Source organism: Carcharodon carcharias, chromosome 2 (genome assembly GCF_017639515.1).
Source record: "Carcharodon carcharias isolate sCarCar2 chromosome 2, sCarCar2.pri, whole genome shotgun sequence".
NCBI classification, from domain to species: Eukaryota; Metazoa; Chordata; class Chondrichthyes; order Lamniformes; family Lamnidae; genus Carcharodon; species Carcharodon carcharias.
Window position 1 is genome coordinate 6,366,506 of NC_054468.1, and position 26,496 is coordinate 6,393,001.

At 49.4% G+C, this 26,496-nt stretch overlaps 1 protein-coding gene across 2 annotated transcripts in view; it reads right to left on the minus strand.

Moving 5' to 3' along the window:
* Positions 1-26,496, minus strand: part of LOC121272150 (claudin-1-like) — an 80,005-nt gene that overhangs the window by 43,497 nt on the left and 10,012 nt on the right. For both annotated transcript variants that reach the window (XM_041178668.1, XM_041178658.1), the window contains exon 2: positions 7,298-7,539. In XM_041178668.1, the coding sequence (XP_041034602.1) occupies positions 7,298-7,520 (223 nt within the window). In that variant the 5' untranslated portion in view covers positions 7,521-7,539. The remainder of the gene's footprint in view (positions 1-7,297; positions 7,540-26,496) is intronic.

Here is a 26,496-nt window from a genome sequence, read left to right on the forward strand (position 1 = left end):
TAAGAAATCAAATTAAATCCAATGCAAGAAATGATGTAGGGTCAGATGATGTAGAATCTGTGTGGGTAGAGTTGAGGAACCGCAAAGGTAAATAAATCCATAATGGGAGTTATGTACAGGCCTCCGAACAGTAGCCAGGATGTGGGGCACAAGATACACCAGGAGATAGAAAAGTTGTGTAAGAAAGACAAGGTTACAGTGATCACGGGGGATTTCAATATGCAGGTAGACTGGGAAAATCAGGTTGGTAGTGGATCCCAAGAAAAGGAATTTGTGGAATGTCTACGAGATGGCTTTTTGGAGTAGCTTGTGGTGGAGCCACTAGGGAACAGGCAATTCTAGATTTAGTGATGTGTAATGAGGCAGATTTGATAAGGGAGCTTAAGGTGAAGGAACCCTTAGGAGGAAGTGACCATAATATGATAGAATTTACCCTGCAATTTGAGAGGAAAAAGCTGGAATCAGATGTAACGGTATTACAGTTGAATAAAGGCAACTACAGAGGCATGAGGGAGGAGTTGGCCAGAATTGACTGGGAGATGAGCCTAGCAGGAAAGACAGTGGAACAGCAATGGCAGGAGTTTCTGGGAGTAATTTGGGAGACACAGCAAAAATTCACCCCTAGGAAGAAGAAGCATACTAAAGGGAGGACGAGGCAACCATGGCTGACAAGGGGAGTCAGGGACAGCATAAAAGCTAAAGAGAAAGCATACAATGCGGCGAAGAGCAGTGGGAAACGAGGGAATTGGGAAGCTTACAAAGACCAACAGAGGACAACTAAAAAAAAAATAAGGAGGGAGAAGATTAAATATGACGGTAAACTAGCCAGTAATATAAAAGAAGATTGCAAGAATTTTTTTAGATATATAAAGGGTAAGAGAGAGGCAAAAGTGGACATTGGGCCACTGGAAAATGACGCTGGAGAAGTAGTAGTGGGGAACAAAGAAAAGGCAGAGGAACTGAATAGGTACTTTGCGTCAGTCTTCACAGTGGAAAACACGAGTAACATCCCCATAGTTCAAGAGAGTCAGGGGGCAGAGGTGAGTATGATGACCATTACCAAGGAGAAGGTGCTAGGAAAACTGAAAGGTCTGAAGGTGGATAAATCACCTGGACCAGATGGATTACACTCCAGAGTTCTGAAGGAGATAGCTGAAGGGATAGTGGAGGCATTAGTGGTGATCTTTCAGGAATCACTCGAGTCAGGGAAGGTCCCAGAGGACTGGAAAATCGCTAATGTAACCCCCCTGTTTAAGAAGGGAGTGAGGCAAAAGGCGGGAAATTACAGGGCGATTAGCCTGACCTCGATCGTTGGTAAGATTTTAGAGTCCGTTATTAAGGATGAGATTTCAGAATACCTGGAAGTGCATGGTAAAGTAGGGCAAAGTCAGCATGGTTTCATCAATGGGAGCTCATGCCTGACAATTCTGTTAGAATTCTTTGAGGAGGTAACGAGTAGGTTAGACAAAGGAGAGCTAATGGATGTTATCTACTTGGACTTCCAGAAGGCCTTTGACAAGGTGCCGCACAGGAGGCTGCTCAGTAAGATAAGAGCCCATGTGTTAGAGGCAAGGTACTAGCATGGATAGAAGATTGGCTGTCTGGCAGGAGGCAGAGAGTGGGGATAAGGGGGTCCTTCTCAGGATGGTGGCCAGTGACTAGTGGAGTTCCGCAGGGGTCAGTGTTGGGACAACAACTTTTCACTTTATACATTAATGATCTAGATGAAGGAACTGAGGGCATCCTGGCTAAGTTTGTAGATGATACAAAGATAGTTGGAGGGACAGGTAGTATTGAGGAGGCGGGGAGGCTGCAGAAGGATTTGGATAGGTTAGGAGAATGGGCAAAGAAGTGGCAGATGGAATACAATGTGGGGAAGTGTGAGGTCATGCACTTTGGTAGGACGAATAGAGGCATAGACTATTTTCTAAATGGGGAGAGAATTCAGAAATCTAGAGTGCAAAGGGACTTGGGAGTCCTAGTCCAGGATTCTCTTAAGGTTAACTTGCAGGTTGGTAGTTAGGAAGGCAAATGCAATGTTGGCATTTATTTCGAGAGGACTAGAATATAAAAGCAGAGATGTGCTGCTAAGGCTTTATAAGGCTCTGGTCAGACCACATTTAGAATATTGTGAGCAATTTTGTGCTCCTTATCTCAGGAAGGATGTTCTGGCCCTGGAGAGGGTCCAGAGGAGGTTCACGAGAATAATCCCAGGAACGAAAGGCTTAACATATGAGGAACGTTTGAGGACTCTGAGTCTGTACTCGATGGAGTTTAGAAGGATGAGGGGGGAACCTGATTGAAACTTACAGAATACTGAAAGGCCTGGATAGAGTGGACGTTGGGAAGATGTTTCCATTAGTAGGAGAGACTAGAACCCGAGGGCACAGCCTCAGAGTAAAGGGAAGACCTTTTAGAACAGAGATGAGGAGAAACTTCTTTAGCCAGAGAGTGGTGAATCTATGGAATTCATTGCCATAGAAGGCTGTGGAGGCCAGGTCATTGAGTGTATTTAAGACGGAGATAGATAGGTTCTTGACTGGTAAGGGGATCAAAGGTTACAGGGAGAAGGCGGGAGAATGGGGTTGAGAAAATTATCAGCCATGATTGAATGGCAGAGCAGACTCGATGGGCCGAATGGCCTAATTTCTGCTCCTATGTCTTATGGTCTTATAGGACATCACTGCAGGAGTTCCTCAGGGTAGTGTCTAATTCCAACCATTTTCAGATGCTTCATCAATGATCCTTCTTCCATCATAAGATCAGAAGTGGTGGTGTTCGCTGATGATTGCACAATGTTCAGCACCATTTGTGACTGCTCCAACACTGAAGCTGTCCATGTCCAAATGCAGCAAGACTTGGACAATATCCAGGCTTGGGCTGACAAGTGGCAAGTAACATTCACACCACACAAGTGCCAGGCAATGACCATGTCCAACAAAAGAGAACCTATGCATTGCCCCTTGACATTTAATGACTTTACCATTGCTGAATCCTCCACGATCAACATTCTGGGGGTTGTGATTGACCAGAAACTGAACTGGACTAGCCATATAAATACTGTGGCTACAACAGCAGGTCAGAAGCTGGGAATCCTGCAACAAGTAACCTGCTAACCTCCTTACTCCCCACAGCCTGTCCACCATCTACAAGGCACAAGTCAAGAGTGGGATGGAATACTCCCCACTTGCGTGGGTGAGTGCAGCTCCTACAACACTCAAGAAGCTCGACACCATCCAGGACAAAGCAGCCCACTTGAGTGGCACCACATCCAAAAACATTCACTCCCTCCACCACCGATGCCCAGTAGCAGCAGTGTGTACCATCTACAAGATGCACTGCAGCAACTCACCAAATCGCCTTCGACAGCACCTTTCAAACCCATGACTGCTACCATCAAGAAGGACAAGAGCAGGAGACACATGGTACAACCACCACCTGGAAGATCCCGTCCATGCCACTCACCATCGTGACTCAGAAAATATACCCATGCCGCTGGGTCAAAATCCTGGAACTCCCTCCCTAACAGCACAGTGGGTGTACCTACACCACATGGACTGCAGCGGTTCAAGAAGGCAGCTCACCACCACCTTCTCAAGGGCAATTAGGGATGGGCAATAAATGCTGGGCCCAGCCAGAGATGCTCACATCCCATGGATGATTAAAAAAGTGGTATGCTTGGATTTCTAAAAGGATTGGCTAACAAATAGAAGACAGAGTTGGGATATGGGGGGCATTTTCAGGATGGCAACCTGTAACTAGTGGAGTGCCACAGGGATCAGAACTGGTGCCTCAATTATTTACAATATGCATTAGTGACTTGGATGAGGGAAGTGAATGTACTATCACCAAGTTTGTAGATGACACAAAAATAGGTGGGAAGACAAGTGGTGAGGATGATACAAAGAGTCCACGGTGGGATATAGACAGGTTCAGTGAGTGGGCAAAAACCTGGCAGATGGAACATAATGTGGGAAAATGTGAGGTTATGCACTTTGGCAGGAAGAATAGAGGAGCTGAATATTATAGAGTCATGGAGTCAGGGAGGTCTACAGCACAGAAAAAGGCCCTTTGGCCCATCAAGTCTGCGCCGGTCAAACAAGTACCTAACTTCTAATCCCGTATTCCAGCACTAGGCCCATAACCTTGTACGCCATGGCATTGCAAATGCGCATCCAAATACTTAAATGTTATGAGAGTTTCTGCCTCTACCACCCTTTCAGGCAGTGAGTTCCAGATTCCCACCACCCTCTGGTGAAAACTTTCTTCCTCACATCCCCTCTAAACCTCCTGCCCCTTACCTTAAATCTATTCCCCATGGTTATTGACCCCTCCACCAAGGGAAAAGTTCCTTCCTGTCTACCCTATCTATGCCCCTCATAATTTTATACACCTCAATCATGTCCCCTCTCAATCTCCTCTGCTCCAGGGAAAATAACCCCAGTCTATCCAATCTCTCCTCATAACTAAAACTCTCCAGCCCAGGCAACATCCTGGTAAATCTCCTCTGCTCTCTCTCTAGTGCAATCACATCCTTCCTATAATGTGGATTCCAGAACTGCACACAATACTCTAGCTGTGACCTAACCAGCGTTTTATACAGTTCCAGCGTAACCTCCCTGCTCTTATATTCTATGCCTTGGCTAATAAAGGCAAGTATCCCATATGCCTTCTTAACCACCTTATCTATCTGTCCCGCTACATTAAGGGACCGGTGGACATGTACCCCATTATTATTATTTGAATGGAGAAAGACTGCAGAAAGCTGCAGCACAGAGGGATTTGGGAGTCCTAGTGCATGAATCCCAAAAAGCTAACATACAAGTTCAGCAGGTAATCAGGAAGGCAAATGGAATGTTGGCCTTTATTTCAAAGGGAATGGAGTATAAAAATAGGGAAGTCTTGCTAAAACTATACAAGGTACTAGTTAATCCACATCTAGAATACTATGTACAGTTTTGGTCCCCTTATCTAAGGAAAGATATACTGGCATTGGAGGCAGTCCAGAGAAGGTTCACTTGGTTGATCCCGGGTATGGAGGGATTTTCTTATGAGGAGAGGTTGAGTAGGCTGGGCTTGTACTCATTGGAATTAAGAAGAATGAGAAGCGACCTTATTGAAACATATAAGATTCTTAGGGAGCTTGACAGGGTAGATGCTGAGAGGTTGTTTCCCCTTGTGGGAGAATCTAGGACCAGAGGGCACAATCTCAGAGTAAGGGGGCACCCACTTAAGACAGAGATGAGGAGGAATTTCTTCTCTCATTGAGTAGTGAACCTGTGGAATTCTTTACCACAGAGGGCTGTAGATGCTGGGTCATTAAGTATATTCAAGTCTGAGAGAGGCAGATTTTTAATCAGTAAGGGAACCAAGGGTTATGGGGAAAGGCAGGAAAGTGGAATTGAGAATTATCAGATCAGCCATGATCTCATTGAATGGTGGAGCAGACTTGATGGGCTGAATGGCCTACTTCTGCTCCTGCATCTTATGGTCTTATGAAGAGACCAAATGTATGGTGGCTAAATTTGCTTATGACACCAAAAAAGTGAGTTGTTAAGAGAGGGGAGGGAGTCTGCATAGGGAAATAGACAGGTTAAGTGAGTGGGCAAAAATTTGGCAGATGGTGTATGACTAAGACCTTCCGAAAGAAAAAAATATCTCCTTATCACTGTCTTAAAAGGGAGACCTCCTATTCTTAAACGGTGCCTCCTAGTTCTCGGCTCCCACTCACGAGGAAACACCCTTCCAGCACACACCCTATCAAGTCTCCTCAGGACTTCATTTCAATAAGATCACCTCTCATTCTTCGAAACTCCAATGGGTATAAGTCCAACGTGTCCAACCTTTCCTTATAAGATAAACCCCTCATCCCAGGAATGAGTCAAGTGAACCTTCTCTACTGCTTCTAAAGCAATGTTAATGTGGGAAAATATGAACTTGTCTACTTCGGCAGGAAGAATAGAAAAGCAGAATATTATTTAAATGGAGAGAGATTGATGAACATGGTGTCAGAGGGACCTGGGGGTCCTGGTACATGAAAGACAAAAAGTTAGTCTGCAGGAGCAGCAGGTGATCAGGAAGGTAAATGGAATGATGGTGTTTATTACAAGGGGAAAGGAATATAAAAGTTGGGAAGTTTTACTGCAGCTGTACAGGGCCTTGGTGAGAGCACATCTGGAATACTGTGTACAGTTTGGTCTCCTTATTTGAAAAAGGATATCATTGCTTTGGAAGCAATAGAGAAGGTTCACTTGACTCATTCCTGGGATGAGGGATTTATCTTATAAGGAAAGGTTGGACACTTTGGACTTATACCCATTGGAGTTTCGAAGAATGAGAGGTGATCTTATTGAAATCAAGTTCTGAGGAGAGTTGATAGGGCGTGTGCTGGGAGGGTGTTTCCTCTTGTGGGGAAGACAAGAACTAGGGGGCACAGTTCAAGAATAGGAGGTCTCCCTTTTAAGACAGTGATAAGGAGATATTTTTTCATTCAGAGGGTCTTAGTCTTTGACATTCTCTTCCCCAGAAAGCAGTGGAGGCTGGGCCAACCAATTTATTCAAGACTGAGTTAGATTTTTATTAGGCAAGGGGTTCAAGAGTTAGGGGGGGTTGGGGGTTGGAGCGGAGGGGTGAGGAGAGGAAAGGGGAGTTGAGACCACAACCAGATCAGCCATGATCTTATTGAATGGCAGAACAGACTCAAAGGGCCAAAGGGCCTATTCCTGCCTCTAAATCCCATGTCCCTATAATGTGTTACTGAAACAGGCTGAACAAACCGCTCCTGACTGGGTTCACTGCGGGGTAGAAGGGGTTGGAATAACTTGTTGATTGTGAGTGAAGGTTGGAGATAGAAGAGAAGCATCTGTTACTGTCAGTTCCAAGCAGCCTTCCTATCCAGACAAACTGAAGAGGAGAACTTGGGGCAGTTACACTGCAGAACACCGAGTAACTGCCGAACAAAGCAGCAGCAGCCCATAGAGTGGATACTGTACCTGTCCATTACCCAAACACTTAAACCTGATCTGTTAGCTCCCAGACACAGAAGGAGGAGAGAGAGGCCGTCATTTGGATTTAAAGCAGAAAGAGATCGACCTAAACACAAGTTCTGTTGCCCTGCAGTAACTCAGTCCACACAAGCTAGACATTGGCTGGGCCATTTTGCCAGTCAGAAGAGTGAGATTATCCATCAGCCTGTGGGAGTGAGAAGGAGCCAAACATTCTTGGATGAGGGGGACATGGTGTCCTGGAGAGACTCTACCTCACACACTCCCTGCTCCCCAGCCCCATGTTCACTTACTGTCCAATTTCAGCATCGAGTCGTAGACTTTGCACTGGACCTGCCCGGTGCTCTGGGACACACAAGAGATCCAGAGCCCCTCATAAATTGACTGAGCTGTCACAATGTTCTCCCCAGCGTAAGAGGAAGTCTTCCATTGCGGCAGAGCTGTACTTGTAATAATCCCAATCCATCCAAGGAAAGCTAGAGCGAAACCCATTAACTGGAGTCCAGAATTAGCCATTTCGCGTTCTTAGCTGAAGCTGTGGAGAAAAAAAATCAGCCTGAACACCAGGTCAAAAATCCATTGAGCTCACTCAGATACTGAACACAGTCCTCCAGCCCCTCAATCAGATACTGAACACAATCCCCCAACCCCTCACTCAGATACTGAACACAATCCCCCAACCCCTCACTCAGATACAGAACACAATCCCCCAGCCACTCACTCAGATACTGAACACAATCCCAAAACCCCTCACTCAGATACTGAACAGAATCCCCCAACCCCTCACTCTGATACTGAACACAATCCCCCAGCCCCTCACTCAGATACTGAACACAATCCCCCAACCGCTCACTCAGATACTGAACACAATCCCCCAACCCCTCACTCAGATACTGAACGCAATCCCCCAGCCTCCCACTCAGATACTGAACACAATCCCCCAACCCCTCACTCAGATACTGAACACAATCCCCCAACCCCTCACTCAGATACTGAACACAATCCACCAATCCCTCACTCAAATACTGAACACAATACCCCAGCCCCTCAATCAGATACTGAACAAAATCCCCCAACCCCTCACTCAGATACTGAACACAATCCCCCAACCCCTCACTCAGATACTGAACACAATCCCCCAGCCCCTCACTCAGATACTGAACACAATCCCCCAGCCACTCACTCAGATACTGAACACAATCCCAAAACCCCTCACTCAGATACTGAACAGAATCCCCCAACCCCTCACTCTGATACTGAACACAATCCCCCAGCCCCTCACTCAGATACTGAACACAATCCCCCAACCGCTCACTCAGATACTGAACACAATCCGCCAACCCCTCACTCAGATACTGAACGCAATCCCCCAGCCTCCCACTCAGATACTGAACACAATCCCCCAACCCCTCACTCAGATACTGAACACAATCCCCCAACCCCTCACTCAGATACTGAACACAATCCACCAATCCCTCACTCAGATACTGAACACAATCCACCAATCCCTCACTCGAATACTGAACACAATACCCCAGCCCCTCAATCAGATACTGAACACAATCCCCCAACCCCTCACTCAGATACTGAACAAAATCCCCCAACCCCTCATTCAGATACTGAACACAATCCCCCAGCCCCTCACTCAGATACTGAACACAATCCCCCAGCCCCTCACTCAGATACTGAACACAATCCCCCAACCCCTCACTCAGATACTGAACACAATCCCCCAGCCCCTCACTCAGATACTGAACACAATCCCCCAGCCCCTCACTCAGATACTGAACACAATCCCCCAACCCCTCAGTCAGATACTGAACACAATCCCCCAACCCCTCACTCAGATACTGAACACAATCCCCCAACCCCTCACTCAAATACTGAACACAATCCCCAAACAACTCACTCAGATACTGAACACAATCCCCCAACCCCTCACTCAGATACTGAACACAATCCCCCAACCCCTCACTCAAATACTGAACACAATCCCCCAACCCCTCACTCAGATACTGAACACAATCCCCCAACCCCTCACTCAGATACTGAACACAATCCCCAACCACTCACTCAGATACTGAACACAATCCCCTAGACCCTCACGCAGATACTGAACACAAACCCCCAACACCTCACTCAGATACTGAACACAATGCCCCAACCTCTCACTCAGATACTGAACACAATCCCCCAACCCCTCACTCAGATACTGAACACAATCCCCCAGCCCCTCACTCAGATACTGAACACAATCCCCCAACCCCTCACTCAGATACTGAACACAATCCCCCAACCCCTCACTCAGATACTGAACACAATCCCCCAACCCCTCACTCAGATACTGAACACAATCCCCCAACCCCTCACTCAGATACTGAACACAATCCCCCAACCCCTCACTCAGATACTGAACACAATCCCCCAACCCCTCACTCAGATACTGAACACAATCCCCCAACCCCTCACTCAGATACTGAACACAATCCCCCAAACCCTCACTCAGATACTGAACACAATCCCCCAACCCCTCACTCAGATACAGAACACAATCCCCCAGACCCTCACTCAGATACTGAACACAATCCCCCAACCCCTCACTCAGATACTGAACACAATCCCCCAACCATCACTCAGATACTGAACACAATCCCCCAACACCTCACTCAGATACTGAACACAATCCCCCAACCCCTCACTCAGATACTGAACACAATCCCCCAGACCCTCACTCAGATACTGAACACAATCCCCCAACCCCTCACTCAGATACTGAACACAATCCCCCAACCAATCACTCAGATACTGAACACAATCCCCCAACACCTCATTCAGATACTGAACACAATCCCCCAACCCCTCACTCAGATACTGAACACAATCGCCCAACCCCTCAATCAGATACTGAACACAATCCCCCAACCGCTCACTCAGATACTGAACACAATCCCCCAACCCCTCACTCAGATACTGAACGCAATCCCCCAGCCTCCCACTCAGATACTGAACACAATCCCCCAACCCCTCACTCAGATACTGAACACAATCCCCCAACCCCTCACTCAGATACTGAACACAATCCACCAATCCCTCACTCAGATACTGAACACAATCCACCAATCCCTCACTCAAATACTGAACACAATACCCCAGCCCCTCAATCAGATACTGAACACAATCCCCCAACCCCTCAATCAGATACTGAACAAAATCCCCCAACCCCTCATTCAGATACTGAACACAATCCCCCAGCCCCTCACTCAGATACTGAACACAATCCCCCAGCCCCTCACTCAGATACTGAACACAATCCCCCAACCCCTCACTCAGATACTGAACACAATCCCCCAGCCCCTCACTCAGATACTGAACACAATCCCCCAGCCCCTCACTCAGATACTGAACACAATCCCCCAACCCCTCACTCAGATACTGAACACAATCCCCCAACCCCTCACTCAGATACTGAACACAATCCCCCAACCCCTCACTCAAATACTGAACACAATCCCCAAACCCCTCACTCAGATACTGAACACAATCCCCCAACCCCTCACTCAGATACTGAACACAATCCCCCAACCCCTCACTCAAATACTGAACACAATCCCCCAACCCCTCACTCAGATACTGAACACAATCCCCCAACCACTCACTCAGATACTGAACACAATCCCCTAGACCCTCACGCAGATACTGAACACAAACCCCCAACACCTCACTCAGATACTGAACACAATGCCCCAACCTCTCACTCAGATACTGAACACAATCCCCCAACCCCTCACTCAAAAACTGAACACAATCCCCCAACCCCTCACTCAGATACTGAACACAATCCCCCAACCCCACACTCAAATACAGAACACAATCCCCCAGCCCCTCACTCAGATACTGAACACAATCCCCCAACCCCTCACTCAGATACTGAACACAATCCCCCAACCCCTCACTCAGATACTGAACACAATCCCCCAACCCCTCACTCAGATACTGAACACAATCCCCCAACCCCTCACTCAGATACTGAACACAATCCCCCAGGCCCTCACTCAGATACTGAACACAATCCCCCAACCCCTCAGTCAGATACTGAACACAATCCCCCAACCCCTCAGTCAGATACTGAACACAATCCCCCAACCCCTCACTCAGATACTGAACACAATCCCGCAACCCCTCACTCAGATACTGAACACAATCCCCCAACCCCTCACTCAGATACTGAACACAATCCCCCAAACCCTCACTCAGATACTGAACACAATCCCCCAACCCCTCACTCAGATACTGAACACAATCCCCCAGACCCTCACTCAGATACTGAACACAATCCGCCAGACCCTCACTCAGATACTGAACACAATCCCCCAACCCCTCACTCAGATACTGAACACAATCCCCCAACCAATCACTCAGATACTGAACACAATCCCCCAACACCTCATTCAGATACTGAACACAATCCCCCAACCCCTCACTCAGATACTGAACACAATCGCCCAACCCCTCAATCAGATACTGAACACAATCCCCCAACCCCTCACTCAGATACTGAACACAATCCCCCAGCCCCTCACTCAGATACTGAACACAATCCTCCAGCCCCTCACTCAGATACTGAACACAATCCTCCAGCCCCTCACTCAGATACTGAACACAATCCCCCAACACCTCACACAGATACTGAAAACAATCCCCCAACCCCTCACTCAGATACTGAACACAATCCCCCAACCCCTCACTCAAATACTGAACACAATTCCCAAACCCCTCACTCAGATACTGAACACAATCGCCCAACCCCTCACTCAGATACTGAACACAATCCCCCAACCCCTCACTCAGATACTGAACACAATCCCCCAACCCCTCACTCAAATACTGAACACAATCCCCCAACCCCTCACTCAGATACTGAACACAATCCCCCAACCCCTCAGTCAAATACTGAACACAATCCCCCAGCCCCTCACTCAGATACTGAACACAATCCCCCAACCCCTCACTCAGATACTGAACACAATCCCCCAACCCCTCACTCAGATACAGAACACAATCCCCAAACCCCTCACTCAAATACTGAACACAATCCCCCAACCCGTCACTCAGATACTGAACACAATCCCCCAACCCCTCACTCAGATACTGAACACAATCCCCCAACCCCTCACTCAGATACTGAACACAATCCCCCAGCCCCTCACTCAGATACTGAACACAATCCCCCAGCCCCTCACTCAGATACTGAACACAATCCCCCAACCCCTCACTCAGATACTGAACACAATCCCCCAACCCCTCACTCAGATACTGAACACAATCCCCCAACCCCTCACTCAGATACTGAACACAATCCCCCAACCCCTCACTCAGATACTGAACACAATCCCCCAACCCCTTGAGCAAATACTGAACACAATCCCCCAACCCCTCACTCAGATACTGAACACAATTCCCCAGCCCCTCACTCAGATACTGAACACAATCCCCCAGCCCCTCACTCAGATACTGAACACAATCCCCTAGCCCCTCACTCAGATACTGAACACAATCCCCCAGCCCCTCACTCAGATACTGAACACAATCCCCTAGCCCCTCACTCAAATACTGAACACAATCCCCCAGCCCCTCACTCAGATACTGAACACAATCCCCCAACCCCTCACTCAGATACTGAACACAATCCCCCAACCCCTCACTCAGATACTGAACACAATCCCCCAACCCCTCACTCAGATACTGAACACAATCCCCCAGCCCCTCACTCAGATACTGAACACAATCCCCCAGCCCCACACTCAGATACTGAACACAATCCCCCAACCCCTCACTCAGATACTGAACACAATACCCCAGCCCATCACTCAGATACTGAACACAATCCCCCAACCCCTCACTCAGATACTGAACACAATCCCCCAACCCCTCACTCAGATACTGAACACAATCCCCCAACCCATCACTCAGAAACTGAACACAATCCCCCAACCCCTCACTCAAATACTGAACACAATCCCCAAACCCCTCAGTCAGATACTGAACACAATCCCCCAACCCCTCACTCAGATACTGAACACAATCGCCCAACCCCTCACTCAAATACTGAACAAAATCCCCCAACCCCTCACTCAGATACTGAACACAATCCCCCAACCCCTCACTCAATACTGAACACAATCCCCTAGACCTCTCACTCAATACTGAACACAATCCGCCCAACCCCTCACTCAAATACTGAACACAATCCCCCAAAACCTCACTCAGATACTGAACATAATCCCCCAACCCCTCACTCAGATACTGAACACAATCCCCCAACCCCTCACTCAGATAATGAACACAATCCCCCAACTCCTCACTCAGATACTGAACACAATTCCCCAACCCCTCACTCAGATACTGAACACAATCCCCCAACCCCTCACTCAGATACTGAACACAATCCCCCAACCCTCACTCAGATACTGAACACAATCCCCCAACCCCTCACTCAGATACTGAACACAATCCCCCAACCCCTCACTCAGATACTGAACACAATCCCCCAACCCCTCACTCAGATACTGAACACAATCCCCCAACCCCTCACTCAGATACTGAACACAATCCCCCAACCCCTCACTCAGATACTGAACACAATCCCCCAACCCCTCACTCAGATACTGAACACAATCCCCCAACCCCTCACTCAGATACTGAACACAATCCCCCAACCCCTCACTCAGATACTGAACACAATCCCCCAACCCCTCACTCAGATACTGAACACAATCCCCCAACCCCTCACTCAGATACTGAACACAATCCCCCAACCCCTCACTCAGATACTGAACACAATCCCCCAACCCCTCACTCAGATACTGAACACAATCCCCCAACCCCTCACTCAGATACTGAACACAATCCCCCAACCCCTCACTCAGATACTGAACACAATCCCCCAACCCCTCACTCAGATACTGAACACAATCCCCCAACCCCTCACTCAGATACTGAACACAATCCCCCAACCCCTCACTCAGATACTGAACACAATCCCCAACCCCTCACTCAGATACTGAACACAATCCCCCAACCCCTCACTCAGATACTGAACACAATCCCCCAACCCCTCACTCAGATACTGAACACAATCCCCCAACCCCTCACTCAGATACTGAACACAATCCCCCAACCCCTCACTCAGATACTGAACACAATCCCCCAACCCCTCACTCAGATACTGAACACAATCCCCCAACCCCTCACTCAGATACTGAACACAATCCCCCAACCCCTCACTCAGATACTGAACACAATCCCCAACCCCTCACTCAGATACTGAACACAATCCCCCAACCCCTCACTCAGATACTGAACACAATCCCCCAACCCCTCACTCAGATACTGAACACAATCCCCCAACCCCTCACTCAGATACTGAACACAATCCCCCAACCCCTCACTCAAATACTGAACACAATCCCCCAACCCCTCACTCAAATACTGAACACAATCCCCCAACCCCTCACTCAGATACTGAACACAATCCCCCAAACCCCTCACTCAGATACTGAACACAATCCCCCAACCCCTCACTCAGATACTGAACACAATCCCCCAACCCCTCACTCAGATACTGAACACAATCCCCCAACCCTCACTCAGATACTGAACACAATCCCCAACCCCTCACTCAAATACTGAACACAACCCCCAACCCCTCACTCAGATACTGAACACAATCCCCCAACACCTCACTCAGATACTGAACACAATCCCCCAACCCCTCACTCAGATACTGAACACAATCCCCCAGCCCCTCACTCAGATACTGAACACAATCCCCCAACCCCTCACTCAGATACTGAACACAATCCCCCAACCCCTCACTCAGATACTGAACACAATCCCCCAACCCCTCACTCAGATACTGAACACAATCCCCCAACCCCTCACTCAGATACTGAACACAATCCCCCAACCCCTCACTCAAATACTGAACACAATCCCCCAACCCCTCACTCAGATACTGAACACAATCCCCCAACCCCTCACTCAGATACTGAACACAATCCCCCAACCCCTCACTCAGATACTGAACACAATCCCCCAAGCCCCTCACTCAGATACTGAACACAATCCCCCAACCCCTCACTCAGATACTGAACACAATCCCCAAGCCCCTCACTCAAATACTGAACACAATCCCCCAGCCCCTCACTCAGATACTGAACACAATCCCCCAACCCCTCACTCAGATACTGAACACAATCCCCCAACCCCTCACTCAGATACTGAACACAATCCCCCAACCCCTCACTCAGATACTGAACACAATCCCCCAGCCCCTCACTCAGATACTGAACACAATCCCCCAGCCCCTCACTCAGATACTGAACACAATCCCCCAACCCCTCACTCAGATACTGAACACAATCCCCCACCCCCTCACTCAGATACTGAACACAATCCCCCAACCCCTCACTCAGATACTGAACACAATCCCCCAACCCCTCACTCAGATACTGAACACAATCCCCCAACCCATCACTCAGATACTGAACACAATCCCCCAACCCCTCACTCAAATACTGAACACAATCCCCAAACCCCTCAGTCAGATACTGAACACAATCCCCCAACCCCTCACTCAGATACTGAACACAATCGCCCAACCCCTCACTCAAATACTGAACAAAATCCCCCAACCCCTCACTCAGATACTGAACACAATCCCCCAACCCCTCACTCAAATACTGAACACAATCCCCTAGACTCTCACACAAATACTGAACACAATCCGCCAACCCCTCACTCAAATACTGAACACAATCCCCCAACACCTCACTCAGATACTGAACACAATCCCCCAACCCCTCACTCAGATACTGAACACAATCCCCCAACCCCTCACTCAGATAATGAACACAATCCCCCAACTCCTCACTCAGATACTGAACACAATTCCCCAACCCCTCACTCAAATACTGAACACAATCCCCCAACCCCTCACTCAGATACTGAACACAATCCCCCAACACCTCACTCAGATACTGAACACAATGACCCAACTTCTCACTCAGATACTGAACACAATCCCCCAACCCCTCACTCAGATACTGAACACAATCCCCCAACCCCTCACTCAGATACTGAACACAATCCCCCAACCCCTCACTCAGATACTGAACACAATCCCCCAGACCCTCACTCAGATACTGAACACAATCCCCCAGCCCCTCACTCAGATACTGAACACAATGGCCCAACCCCTCACTCAGATACTGAACCCAAACCCCCAACCCCTCACTCAGATACTGAACACAATCCCCCAACCCCTCACTCAGATACTGAACACAATCCCCCAACCCCTCACTCAGATACTGAACACAATCCCCCAACCCCTCACTCAGATACTGAACACAATCCCCCAGCCCCTCACTCAGATACTGAACACAATCCCCCAGCCCCTCACTCAGATACTGAACACAATCCCCCAACCCCTCACTCAGATACTGACACAATCCCCCAACCCCTCACTCAAATACTGAACACAATCCCCAACCCCTCACTCAGATACTGAACACAATCCCCCAACCCCTCACTCAGATACTGAACACAATCCCCCAACCCCTCACTCAGATACTGAACACAATCCCCCAACCCTCACTCAAATACTGAACACAATCCCCCAACCCCTCACTCAGATACTGAACACAATCCCCCAGCCCCTCACTCAGATACTGAACACAATCGCCCAACCCCTCACTCAGATACTGAACACAATCCCCCAACCCCTCACTCAGATACTGAACACAATCCCCCAACCCCTCACTCAGATACTGAACACAATTCCCCAACCCCTCACTCAGATACTGAACACAATCCCCCAACCCCTCACTCAGATACTGAACACAATCCCCCAACCCCTCACTCAGATACTGAACACAATCCCCCAACCCCTCACTCAGATACTGAACACAATCCCCCAACCCCTCACTCAGATACTGAACACAATCCCCCAACCCCTCACTCAGATACTGAACACAATCCCCAGACCCTCACTCAGATACTGAACACACAATCCCCCAGCCCTCACTCAGATACTGAACACAATCCCCAACCCTCACTCAGATACTGAACACAATCCCCCAGCCCCTCACTCAGATACTGAACACAATCCCCCAACCCCTCACTCAGATACTGAACACAATCCCCCAACCCCTCACTCAGATACTGAACACAATCCCCCAACCCTCACTCAGATACTGAACACAATCCCCCAAGCCCCTCACATCAGATACTGAACACAATCCCCCAGCCCCTCACTCAGATACTGAACACAATCCCCCAGACCCCTCACTCAGATACTGAACACAATCCCCCAACCCCTCACTCAGATACTGAACACAATCCCCCAACCCCTCACTCAGATACTGAACACAATCCCCAGCCCCTCACTCAGATACTGAACACAATCCCCCAGACCCCTCACTCAGATACTGAACACAATCCCCCAACCCCTCACTCAGATACTGAACACAATCCCCCACCCCTCACTCAGATACTGAACACAATCCCCCAACCCCTCACTCAGATACTGAACACAATCCCCCAACCCCTCACTCAGATACTGAACACAATCCCCCAACCCCTCACTCAGATACTGAACACAATCCCCCAGCCCCTCACTCAGATACTGAACACAATCCCCAACCCCTCACTCAGATACTGAACACAATCCCCCAACCCCTCACTCAGATACTGAACACAATCCCCCAACCCCTCACTCAGATACTGAACACAATCCCCCAACCCCTCACTCAGATACTGAACACAATCCCCCAACCCCTCACTCAGATACTGAACACAATCCCCCAACCCCTCACTCAAGATACTGAACACAATCCCCCAACCCCTCACTCAGATACTGAACACAATCCCCCAACCCCTCACTCAGATACTGAACACAATCCCCCAACCCCTCACTCAGATACTGAACACAATCCCCCAACCCCTCACTCAGATACTGAACACAATCCCCCAACCCCTCACTCAGATACTGAACACAATCCCCCAACCCCTCACTCAGATACTGAACACAATCCCCCAACCCCTCACTCAGATACTGAACACAATCCCCCAACCCCTCACTCAGATACTGAACACAATCCCCAACCCCTCACTCAGATACTGAACACAATCCCCCAACCCCTCACTCAGATACTGAACACAATCCCCCAACCCCTCACTCAGATACTGAACACAATCCCCCAACCCCTCACTCAGATACTGAACACAATCCCCCAACCCCTCACTCAGATACTGAACACAATCCCCCAACCCCTCACTCAGATACTGAACACAATCCCCCAACCCCTCACTCAGATACTGAACACAATCCCCCAACCCCTCACTCAAATACTGAACACAATCCCCCAACCCCTCACTCAGATACTGAACACAATCCCCCAACCCCTCACTCAGATACTGAACACAATCCCCCAACCCCTCACTCAGATACTGAACACAATCCCCCAACCCCTCACTCAGATACTGAACACAATCCCCCAACCCCTCACTCAGATACTGAACACAATCCCCAACCCCTCACTCAGATACTGAACACAATCCCCAACCCCTCACTCAGATACTGAACACAATCCCCCAACCCCTCACTCAGATACTGAACACAATCCCCCAACCCCTCACTCAGATACTGAACACAATCCCCCAACCCCTCACTCAGATACTGAACACAATCCCCCAACCCCTCACTCAGATACTGAACACAATCCCCCAACCCCTCACTCAGATACTGAACACAATCCCCCAACCCCTCACTCAGATACTGAACACAATCCCCCAACCCCTCACTCAGATACTGAACACAATCCCCCAACCCCTCACTCAGATACTGAACACAATCCCCCAACCCCTCACTCAGATACTGAACACAATCCCCAACCCCTCACTCAGATACTGAACACAATCCCCAACCCCTCACTCAGATACTGAACACAATCCCCCAAGCCCCTCACTCAGATACTGAACACAATCCCCCAACCCCTCACTCAGATACTGAACACAATCCCCCAACCCTCACTCAGATACTGAACACAATCCCCCAACCCCTCACTCAGATACTGAACACAATCCCCCAACCCCTCACTCAGATACTGAACACAATCCCCCAACCCCTCACTCAGATACTGAACACAATCCCCCAACCCCTCACTCAGATACTGAACACAATCCCCCAACCCCTCACTCAGATACTGAACACAATCCCCCAACCCCTCACTCAGATACTGAACACAATCCCCCAACCCCTCACTCAGATACTGAACACAATCCCCCAACCCCTCACTCAGATACTGAACACAATCCCCCAACCCCTCACTCAGATACTGAACACAATCCCCCAACCCCTCACTCAGATACTGAACACAATCCCCCAGCCCCTCACTCAGATACTGAACACAATCCCCCAACCCCTCACTCAGATACTGAACACAATCCCCAACCCCTCACTCAGATACTGAACACAATCCCCCAACCCCTCACTCAGATACTGAACACAATCCCCCAACCCCTCACTCAGATACTGAACACAATCCCCCAACCCCTCACTCAGATACTGAACACAATCCCCCAACCCCTCACTCAGATACTGAACACAATCCCCCAGCCCCTCACTCAGATACTGAACACAATCCCCCAACCCCTCACTCAGATACTGAACACAATCCCCAACCCCTCACTCAGATACTGAACACAATCCCCCAACCCCTCACTCAGATACTGAACACAATCCCCCAACCCCTCACTCAGATACTGAACACAATCCCCCAACCCCTCACTCAGATACTGAACACAATCCCCCAACCCCTCACTCAATACTGAACACAATCCCCCAACCCCTCACTCAGATACTGAACACAATCCCCCAACCCCTCACTCAGATACTGAACACAATCCCCCAACCCCTCACTCAGATACTGAACACAATCCCCCAACCCCTCACTCAGATACTGAACACAATCCCCCAACCCCTCACTCAGATACTGAACACAATCCCCCAAACCCTCACTCAGATACTGAACACAATCCCCCAACCCCTCACTCAGATACTGAACACAATCCCCCAACCCCTCACTCAGATACTGAACACAATCCCCCAGCCCCTCACTCAGATACTGAACACAATCCCCCAACCCCTCACTCAGATACTAAACACAATCCCCCAACCCCTCACTCAGATACTGAACACAATCCCCCAACCCGTCACTCAGATACTGAACACAATCCCCCAACCCCTCACTCAGATACTGAACACAATCCCCCAACCCCTCACTCAGATACTGAACACAATCCCCCAACCCCTCACTCAGATACTGAACACAATCCCCCAACCCCTCACTCAGATACTGAACACAATCCCCCAACCCCTCACTCAGATACTGAACACAATCCCCCAACCCCTCACTCAGATACTGAACACAATCCCCCAACCCCTCACTCAGATACTGAACACAATCCCCCAACCCCTCACTCAGATACTGAACACAATCCCCCAGCCCCTCACTCCAGATACTGAACACAATCCCCCAACCCTCACTCAGATACTGAACACAATCCCCAACCCCTCACTCAGATACTGAACACAATCCCCAGACCCTCACTCATATACTGAACACAATCCCCCACCCCTCAATCAAGATACTGACACAATCCCCCATACCCCTCACTCAGATACTGAACACAATCCCCCAGACCCTCACTCAGATACTGAAACACAAATCCCCAACCCCTCACTCAGATACTGAACACAATCCCCCAACCCCTCAGCTCATATACTGAACACAATCCCCAAGCCCTCACTCAGAAACTGAACACAATCCCCCAACCCCTCACTCAAGATACTGAACACAATCCCCCAACCCCTCACTCAGATACTGACACAATCCCCCAACCCCTCACTCAGATACTGAACACAATCCCCAACCCCTCCACTCAGATACTGAACACAATCCCCCAACCCCTCACTCAGATACTGAACACAATCCCCCAACCCCTCACTCAGATACTGAACACAATCCCCCAACCCCTCACTCAGATACTGAACACAATCCCCCAGCCCCTCACTCAGATACTGAACACAATCCCCCAACCCCTCACTCAGATACTGAACACAATCCCCCAACCCCTCACTCAGATACTGAACACAATCCCCCAACCCCTCACTCAGATACTGAACACAATCCCCCAACCCCTCACTCAGATACTGAACACAATCCCCCAACCCCTCACTCAGATACTGAACACAATCCCCCAACCCCTCACTCAGATACTGAACACAATCCCCCAACCCCTCACTCAGATACTGAACACAATCCCCCAACCCCTCACTCAGATACTGAACACAATCCCCCAACCCCTCACTCAGATACTGAACACAATCCCCAACCCCTCACTCAGATACTGAACACAATCCCCCAGCCCCTCACTCAGATACTGAACACAATCCTCCAGCCCCTCACTCAGATACTGAACACAATCCCCCAACCCCTCACTCAGATACTGAAAACAATCCCCCAACCCCTCACTCAGATACTGAACACAATCCCCCAACCCCTCACTCAGATACTGAACACAATCCCCCAACCCCTCACTCAGATACTGAACACAATCCCCCAACCCCTCACTCAGATACTGAACACAATCCCCCAACCCCTCACTCAGATACTGAACACAATCCCCCAACCCCTCACTCAGATACTGAACACAATCCCCCAACCCCTCACTCAGATACTGAACACAATCCCCCAACCCCTCACTCAGATACTGAACACAATCCCCCAACCCCTCACTCAGATACTGAACACAATCCCCCAACCCCTCACTCAGATACTGAACACAATCCCCCAACCCCTCACTCAGATACTGAACACAATCCCCCAACCCCTCACTCAGATACTGAACACAATCCCCCAACCCCTCACTCAGATACTGAACACAATCCCCCAACCCCTCACTCAGATACTGAACACAATCCCCCAACCCCTCACTCAGATACTGAACACAATCCCCCAACCCCTCACTCAGATACTGAACACAATCCCCCAACCCCTCACTCAGATACTGAACACAATCCCCCAACCCCTCACTCAGATACTGAACACAATCCCCCAACCCCTCACTCAGATACTGAACACAATCCCCAACCCCTCACTCAGATACTGAACACAATCCCCCAACCCCTCACTCAGATACTGAACACAATCCCCCAACCCCTCACTCAGATACTGAACACAATCCCCCAACCCCTCACTCAGATACTGAACACAATCCCCCAACCCCTCACTCAGATACTGAACACAATCCCCCAACCCCTCACTCAGATACTGAACACAATCCCCCAACCCTCACTCAGATACTGAACACAATCCCCCAACCCCTCACTCAGATACTGAACACAATCCCCCAACCCCTCACTCAGATACTGAACACAATCCCCCAACCCCTCACTCAGATACTGAACACAATCCCCCAACCCCTCACTCAGATACTGAACACAATCCCCCAACCCCTCACTCAGATACTGAACACAATCCCCCAACCCCTCACTCAGATACTGAACACAATCCCCCAACCCCTCACTCAGATACTGAACACAATCCCCCAACCCCTCACTCAGATACTGAACACAATCCCCCAACCCCTCACTCAGATACTGAACACAATCCCCCAACCCCTCACTCAGATACTGAACACAATCCCCCAACCCCTCACTCAGATACTGAACACAATCCCCCAACCCCTCACTCAGATACTGAACACAATCCCCCAAGCCCCTCACTCAGATACTGAACACAATCCCCCAACCCCTCACTCAGATACTGAACACAATCCCCCAACCCCTCACTCAGATACTGAACACAATCCCCCAACCCCTCACTCAGATACTGAACACAATCCCCCAACCCCTCACTCAGATACTGAACACAATCCCCCAACCCCTCACTCAGATACTGAACACAATCCCCCAACCCCTCACTCAGATACTGAACACAATCCCCCAACCCCTCACTTCAGATACTGAACACAATCCCCCAACCCCTCACTCAGATACTGAACACAATCCCCCAACCCCTCACTCAAATACTGAACACAATCCCCCAACCCCTCACTCAGATACTGAACACAATCCCCCAACCCCTCACTCAAATACTGAACACAATCCCCCAACCCCTCACTCAGATACTGAACACAATCCCCAACCCCTCACTCAAATACTGAACACAATCCCCCAACCCCTCACTCAGATACTGAACACAATCCCCCACCCCTCACTCAGATACTGAACACAATCCCCAACCCCCACTCAGATACTGAACACAATCCCCCAACCCCTCACTCAGATACTGAACACAATCCCCCTAACCCCTCACTCAGATACTGAACACAATCCCCCAACCCCTCACTCAGATACTGAACACAATCCCCCAACCCCTCACTCAGATACTGAACACAATCCCCCAACCCCTCACTCAGATACTGAACACAATCCCCCAACCCCTCACTCAGATACTGAACACAATCCCCCCAACCCCTCACTCAGATACTGAACACAATCCCCAACCCCTCACTCAGATACTGAACACAATCCCCCAACCCCTCACTCAGATACTGAACACAATCCCCCAACCCCTCACTCAGATACTGAACACAATCCCCCAACCCCTCACTCAGATACTGAACACAATCCCCCAACCCCTCACTCAGATACTGAACACAATCCCCCAACCCCTCACTCAGATACTGAATCACAATCCCCCAACCCCTCACTCAGATACTGAACACAATCCCCAGACCCCTCACTCAGATACTGAACACAATCCCCCAACCCCTCACTCAGATACTGAACACAATCCCCAAACCCCTCACTCAGATACTGAACACAATCCCCCAACCCCTCACTCAGATACTGAACACAATCCCCCAACCCCTCACTCAGAATACTGAACACAATCCCCCAACCCCTCACTCAGATACTGAACACAATCCCCCAACCCCTCACTCAGATACTGAACACAATCCCCCAACCCCTCACTCAGATACTGAACACAATCCCCCAACCCCTCCTCAGATACTGAACACAATCCCCCAACCCCTCACTCAGATACTGAACACAATCCCCCAACCCCTCACTCAGATACTGAACACAATCCCCAACCCCTCACTCAGATACTGAACACAATCCCCCAACCCCTCACTCAGATACTGAACACAATCCCCCAACCCCTCACTCAGATACTGAACACAATCCCCCAACCCCTCACTCAGATACTGAACACAATCCCCCAACCCCTCACTCAGATACTGAACACAATCCTCCAGCCCCTCACTCAGATACTGAACACAATCCCCCAACCCCTCACTCAAATACTGAACACAATCCTCCAGCCCCTCACTCAGATACTGAACACAATCCCCCAACCCCTCACTCAGATACTGAACACAATCCCCCAACCCCTCACTCAGATACTGAACACAATCCACCAACCCCTCACTCAAATACTGAACACAATCCCCCAACCCCTCACTCAGATACTGAACACAATCCCCCAACCCCTCACTCAAATACTGAAAACAATCCCCCAACCCCTCATCAGATACTGAACACAATCCCCCACCCCCTCACTCAGATACTGAACACAATCCCCCAACCCCTCACTCAGATACTGAACACAATCCCCCAACCCCTCACTCAGATACTGAACACAATCCCCCAACCCCTCACTCAGATACTGAACACAATGCCCCAGACCCCTCACTCAGATACTGAACACAATCCCCCAACCCCTCACTCAGATACTGAACACAATCCCCCAACCCCTCACTCAGATACTGAACACAATCCCCCAACCCCTCAGCTCAGATACTGAACACATCCCCCAACCCCTCACTCAGATACTGAACACAATCCCCAACCCCTCACTCAGATACTGAACACAATCCCCCAACCCCTCACTCAGATACTGAACACAATCCCCCAACCCCTCACTCAGATACTGAACACAATCCCCCAACCCCTCACTCAAATACGGAACACAATCCCCCAACCCCTCACTCAGATACTGAACACAATCCCCCAACCCCTCACTCAGATACTGAACACAATCCCCCAACCCCTCAGTCAAATACTGAATACAATCCTCCAGCCCCTCATTCAGATACTGAACACAATCCCCCAACCCCTCACTCAAATACTGAACACAATCCCCCAACCCCTCACTCAGATACTGAACACAATCCCCCAACCCCTCACTCAGATACTGAAAACAATCCCCCAACCCCTTAGTCAAATACTGAACACAATGCCCCAGCCCCTCACTCAGATACTGAACACAATCCCCCAACCCCTCACTCAGATACTAAACACAATCCCCCAACCCCTCACTCAGATACTGAACACAATCCCCCAACCCCTCACTCAGATACTGAACACAATCCCCAAGCCCCTCACTCAGATACTGAACACAATCCCCCAACCCCTCACTCAGATACTGAACACAATCCCCAACCCCTCACTCAGATACTGAACACAATCCCCCAACCCCTCACTCAGATACTGAACACAATCCCCCAACCCCTCACTCAGATACTGAACACAATCCCCCAACCCCTCACTCAGATACTGAACACAATCCCCCAACCCCTCACTCAGATACTGAACACAATCCCCCAACCCCTCACTCAGATACTGAACACAATCCCCCAACCCCTCACTCAGATACTGAACACAATCCCCCAACCCCTCACTCAGATACTGAACACAATCCCCCAACCCCTCACTCAGATACTGAACACAATCCCCCAACCCCTCACTCAGATACTGAACACAATCCCCCAACCCCTCACTCAGATACTGAACACAATCCCCCAACCCCTCACTCAGATACTGAACACAATCCCCCAACCCCTCACTCAGATACTGAACACAATCCCCCAACCCCTCACTCAGATACTGAACACAATCCCCCAACCCCTCACTCAGATACTGAACACAATCCCCCAACCCCTCACTCAGATACTGAACACAATCCCCCAACCCCTCACTCAGATACTGAACACAATCCCCCAACCCCTCACTCAGATACTGAACACAATCCCCCAACCCTCACTCAGATACTGAACACAATCCCCAGACCCCTCACTCAGATACTGAACACAATCCCCCAGCCCCTCACTCAGATACTGAACACAATCCCCAACCCCTCACTCAGATACTGAACACAATCCCCCAACCCCTCACTCAGATACTGAACACAATCCCCAACCCCTCACTCAGATACTGAACACAATCCCCCAGCCCCTCACTCAGATACTGAACACAATGGCCCAACGCCTCACTCAGATACTGTACCCAAACCCCCAACCCCTCACTCAGATACTGAACACAATCCCCCAGCCCCTCACTCAGATACTGAACATAATCCTC